The sequence below is a fragment of the Salminus brasiliensis genome, chromosome 9 (genome assembly GCF_030463535.1).
Source record: "Salminus brasiliensis chromosome 9, fSalBra1.hap2, whole genome shotgun sequence".
Taxonomy (NCBI): Eukaryota; Metazoa; Chordata; class Actinopteri; order Characiformes; family Bryconidae; genus Salminus; species Salminus brasiliensis.
The window spans coordinates 40,548,106-40,554,105 of record NC_132886.1 but is presented as its reverse complement, the minus strand read 5'-3'; the positions used below and the strand labels follow the sequence as shown (position 1 = coordinate 40,554,105).

Below are 6,000 nucleotides of genomic sequence, written 5' to 3'. Positions count from 1 at the left end.
CCAACCATTATTGCCAGCTTAATCAGACTAGTCCGCCAGTATGATGATCTTGATCAAACTAGCCAACCAGTATGACCATCATGATCATACTAGTGCACCATTATGACCAGCTTGATTATACTAGTCCACCAGTATGACCATCTTGATCAAACAAGTCCACCAGTATAATCATCTTGGTCAAACTAGCCAACCAGTATGACCATCATAATCATACTAGTGCACCATTATGACCATCCTGATCAAACTAGTCCACCAGTATGACCATCATAATCATACTAGTGCACCATTATGACCATCCTGATCAAACTAGTCCACCAGTATGACCATCATAATCATACTAGTGCACCATTATGACCATCTTGATTAAACTAGTCCACCAGTATGACCATAATAATCATACTAGTGCACCATTATGACCATCTTGATCAAACTAGCCAACCAGTATGACCATCATAATCATACTAGTGCACCAGTATGACCAACTTTATTAAACTAGTCCACCAGTATGACCACTTCGAACAAGCTAATTCACCAGTATGACCATCTTGACCTAATTCACCATCTATGACCACTAGCCAATCATTATGACCGGCTTAATCAGACTCGTCCACCAGTATGATGACCTTGACCAATCTAGCCCACCAGTATGACCATCTTTATTATACTACTCCACCAGTATGACCACTTTGATCAAGCTAATTCACCATTACGACCATCTTGATCAAACTGGCCAACCATTTGGACCATCATAATTGTACTAGTTTCGAGTTTAAAAGCTGGAGGAGGCCTGAAGGAGGCCTGTTAGCACCAACCAGGAGGTTATGAGTACAGTGTAACTCCTTACGCCCCTTTTTGTTGCTGTCTATGCAGCAACATCCATCCTTAGAGCAAAGTTGGAAGAGCTCACGCTGACTCCGATACCCCAGCCCTGCTGGAGCGCGCCGGCCGTCCGTACAGCAGCCGCAGACTGATTGCGTTTGGGCCGTGTGCCATAAAAAAGTGGAGGACTCTTGTTTCGAAGCTTTTTAATTGCTTTCGCCATTTGTCACGCCGGCTCCGGCGAGCCCGGGGTGTAATCGAATGTCGGAGCGTAATTGAGTGATAAGGAGTGTGTTTCACTACTGAACTCGGATCCCATTAGGGTCAGCCTTTGCTGTGTATAATTGAATTTTGATACAGACACGGAACTAGGCCCCTCGTCCCCCCCCCCCCCCATCCCCCCCCCCCCCCCTGCATGAACAGATGCAGTAGTCGTAGCCATTAAATATCTGATGAACATCAGTGATGGACATCAGGCGTCCGGATTCCTCAGAAAACCGTCAGCTTGCTAATATGAGAGTCTTCAATGGTCTAACAGAGCCGCGGAGGTTACGTTGGTTCCCCTCGCGCCACCGAAATAGACTGGCTTTCGCTCCCCACTGTCCCTCAAACTTTCGAAGGTTTAAAGAACTTTTACATTATGCAGAGGTTCTCTACATCTTTTAAAATACGTTCTGTTCTTTTTCCTAGAACCTTTACATTATGCCAATATTGTGTTGGCTCCCCTCATGCCACCAAAACAGACTGGCTTTTGCTCCCCACGGTCCCTCAAACCTTTGAAGGGTTAAAGAACTTCCCCATAGTGTAAAGGTTCTATACCAGTTTAAAGCTGCTTCCTAGAACCTTCTCGTTGTGCTCGGCTTCCTTAATCTTTTAAAGGCTTAAAGAACCTTTGTGTAACATGAAGGTTTGATACAAGCATATGGATTTGTCCTAGAACCTGTACATTATGCAGAGGTTCTCTACATTTTTAAAAGAAGTTCTGTTACAGTTTAAGGCTTCATCCTAGAACCTTTACATTTACATTATGTGGCGATTATTTGATCTGTTAAAGGGATTTTAAAAGCCTTCATGTAACGTAAAGATTCAAAAAATTGTGTATGAGTTTATCCCAGAACCTTTGCATCATGCAGAGGTTCTCTAAAGCTTTAAAGGAACGTCGAATAATGAGAAGGTTCTATTATAGTTCAAGGGTTTGTCCTCGAATATTTACTTGTGGAGAGCCGTTCAACTCTTTAAAGGTTGATGTAAAGGTTCTACATCAGGTTTAGGGTTCTTCCTAGAACCTTTACATCATGTGGTGCTTATATATCATCTTTTAACCTTGTAAAGGTTCTATTTTTTGGGATCCGTTACATTACGTGTAGACCCTTTAATCTTTGAAAGCTTCATATAAAGGTTCTACACCGGTTTAAGGGTCCTTCCTAGAACCTCTTTGAATATTTACCTGTGGAGATCTGTTTAACTCTTTAAAGGTTGATGTAAAGGTTCTACATTAGTTTTAGGGTTCTTCCTAGAACCTTTACATTATGTGCCGATTATTTCATCTTTTAAACCTTGTAATGGTTCTATGTTCCAAGATTCATTACATTGCATGTAGACCCTTGTATTTTTGAAAGCTTCATATAAAGGTTCTACACTCATTCAAGGGTTCTTCCTAGAACCTTTACATTACGCTGAGGTGCTTTATTCTCATAAAGGTTTAAAGCACTTTTACTTGTGCAGATGTTCGATAAGGGTCTTTCTGGAACCTTTATTTTTGGTAGGGGGTGGTTCTTTAACTCGAAATCGTTCCACTGAGAGGTTCTTTAGGGAACCAACCATTTTTGGCACCTTTAGTGTTTATCAGAGATCCTGGATCTCCTTATAGTATCTCAGAGGAAGAGTGGCGTGGCTATGTAGTCAAGAGACAGTCACACACACACACACACACACACACACACACACACACACTGGGTACATACAGAAGCGTTCTAGAACCTTCCTCCCTCCTCCGATCAATCCCCCAAGATCAATCCCCTCTGAATGTGTTGGTCTGGTGAATCTGTAAGGTGGGGGTGCAGTGGTGGGGCTTCCAGCATCTCTGCTGAGAGTAAGCAGTCTTCAGCCGGCTGCCGGCTCTGCAGGGACGTAGGAACCAGCTAAATGAATTGAGCCTCACGTGCTATTCAGTTCGCCATGACTTTCAGTAATATCTGTGATGCAGTTAGGGTGGAGCGCTGATTAGCCTGCTGCTGCCAGCGCTGCGGCAGGAAGAGCTGCAGAACCTGATGGAGGTTGTTTTGATTGTAGACGCGGGTTCTGTAAAATGCTCGGCTTCTTTAATCTTTTTAAGGCTTAAAGAACCTTCGTGTAACATGAAGGTTTGATACAAGCGTATAGATTTGTCCTAGAACCTGTACATCATGCAGATGTTCTCTACATTTTTAAAAGAACTTCTGTCACAGTTTAAGGCTTCATCCTAGAACCTTTACATTTACATTTTGTGGCGATTATTTGATCTGTTAAAGGGATTAAAAGCCTTCATGTAACATAAAGGTTCAAAAAAATAATGTTTGAGTTCATCCTAGAACCTTTGCATTATGCAGAGGTTCTCCAAAGCTTTAAAGATTTTATGGAACATCGAATAATGAGAAGGTTCTATTACAGTTTAAGGGTTTGTCCTCGAATATTTACTTGTGGAGAGCCGTTCCTTAAAGGTTGATGTGATGAAGGTTCTACATCAGGTTTAGGGTTCTTCCTAGAACCTTTACATCATGTGGCGCTTATATATCTACCTTGTAAAGGTTTTATGCTTCGGGACCCGTTACAGTACGTGTAGACCCTTTAATCTTTGAAAGCTTCATATAAAGGTTCTACACCTGTTTAAGGGTCCTTCCTAGAACCTCTTTGAATATTTACCTGTGGGGATCTGTTTAACTCTTTAAAGGTTGATGTAAAGGTTCTACATCAGTTTTAGGGTTCTTCCTAGAACCATTACGTTGTGTGGCAATTATTTCATTCTTTAAACCTTGCAAAGGTTCTATGTTCCAAGATTCATTACATTGCATGTAGACCCTTGTATCTTTGAAAGCTTCATATAAAGGTTCTACACTCATTCAAGGGTTCTTCCTAGAACCTTTACATTACGCTGAGGTGCTTTATTCTCATAAAGGTTTGAAGCACTTTTACTTGTGCAGATGTTCGATAAGGGTCTTTCTGGAACCGTTATTTTTGGTAGGGGTGGTTCTTTAATTCGAAATCGTTCCACTGAGAGGTTCTTTGGGGAACCAACAATTTTTGGCACCTTTAGTGTTTATCAGAGATCCTGGATCAACTCTTTAAAGGTTGATGTAAAAGTTCTACATCAGGTTTAGGGTTCTTCCAAGATCCCTCGTTCTCCTCCAACACTCCTGCAGTGATCACACACACTCTGAGGCAGGTAAGGACAGCACCTATTCAGCCAGAAGGGACATGAGATGGCGAGGGACTGAACGGGCAGCTGGGTGCCTCCCCAGAGAGCACGGGTTCCTCCTGAAGCAGTGGAACACTCCTGTGTTCTCTGGTAATGATGAGCTACACCCACCTTCTGCTTCCTCACTGGCCACTTTATTAGAAACACTGACCTTCTGCTTTTACTTACTGGCCACTTTATTAGAAACACCCACCTTCTGCTTCCTCACTGGCCACTTTATTAGAAACCCCTACCTTCTGCTTCCTCACTGGCCACTTTATTAGAAACACTGACCTTCTGCTTCCTCACTGGCCACTTTATTAGAAACACCCACCTTCTGCTTCCTCACTGGCCACTTTATTAGAAACACCCACCTTCTGCTTCCTCACTGGCCACTTTATTAGAAACACCCACCTCCTGCTTCCTCACTGGCCACTTTATTAGAAACACTGACCTTCTGCTTTTACATTTACTCTAATGGATGAGCAGGTGTCCCAATACTTTTGTCCATATAGTGCAGCTGGTGGTCATTGGACAGACGTGTAGTCTTGACCACAGTCCAGCTGGACCGTTTCTCCGGCAGACCCGCGCTGCAGTTTCACCGGTGGCCGCAAGGTGGCGCCGTAACACCGCCTTCCACCCCTTCCGAGCTTTGTTAAGAAGTGAAAGAGCAGAATCTCCGCGCGCAGCGTGTTTCTGTCCACCCTTGGTCAGTCTCGGAGGTTCAGGACCGGGCTCGTGCGGTTCTGAGGCGCTGCTGAAGGACCGAGCCTGAGAACCCGGTTCCCTCTCTCGGCACGTGCGCACTTTTCATGCAGAGCGCGTCGCCGCGGACAGCACGCTCTGTGCTCTGCTCTGCGCACATCTGCCGGATCTCCAAAACCCTTGGACACATCTGGACCTTCTGCAGCGTGGTCGCGAGCGGTTGGAGGGTCTATTAGTATTAGTATTAGTATTTTCTGTCTCGAGAGCTGAACGCGTGCTGGCGGGGGGCTCTCCAGCTCTCCAGCTCCTCTGCGCTCTGAGGGGGGCAGGAAGGGAAGAGAGGGACAACGTGCTCTGAATGTTGAGCAGGGGACCAGCACTCTGACCAGCGCTGATTTGGGCGAGGAGCTGTCCAGCTGCTGAAAGACCGCTTCACCTCGCGCTCGAGACGGGGCTTCTGCAGACCACCAAAAAGCCAAAGGGGGGGGTAATAAGGTTGGAAATGCAGTAGAGCTTTGCCCCCTCTCCACTCCTCTCCACCCCCCCTCTCCCTCCTCATCCTCCTCCACTCAAAGCTGGACTCATGGCTTCGCTCTACCAGAGATTCACCGGGAAGATCAACACGAGCAAATCCTTCCCGCACCCACCTGAGGCCAGCCACCTCCTCGGGGGGCAGGTGGAAGGAGAGGAGAGGGCTGGGAAAGCCCCCCAGCCTGCGACAGACGGCCGGATCAGGGTGCAGTACCGCAAGAGGAACCCCTGCGAGGACGAGGACGTAAGACCCTTTCAGTAGTCTTCTCTGCTGAGAGGGCTTTGCTTTGTTTTCCACGGCTGGCAGAGGGGTCTGGATGCACGTGAAGCCAGCACGATGGGGGGGGGGGGTCTGCAGCAGAAGTTAGAATTTGGGAACAGTTGGAGATGTGCTCTGTAAGCGGAGCTGCTGTGGTGGGTGTAGTGAGAGCAGGTGCAGCTGATCGATAAAACCATTAACGCTCAATTGCTTGACCTTCCGAGACGACACGTGACGTCACTCCCGCCGTAAA

General features: G+C 46.0%; 1 protein-coding gene across 1 annotated transcript in view; it reads left to right on the top strand.

The window, feature by feature from the left end:
- The first annotated feature begins 4,943 nt into the window (after nucleotides 1-4,943).
- dpp6b (dipeptidyl-peptidase 6b) overlaps nucleotides 4,944-6,000 on the top strand; it is a 148,252-nt gene continuing 147,195 nt past the window's right edge. Inside the window, exon 1 of the mRNA XM_072688447.1 lies at nucleotides 4,944-5,732. Coding sequence (XP_072544548.1) covers nucleotides 5,541-5,732 — 192 coding nt within the window. The 5' untranslated portion in view covers nucleotides 4,944-5,540. The remainder of the gene's footprint in view (nucleotides 5,733-6,000) is intronic.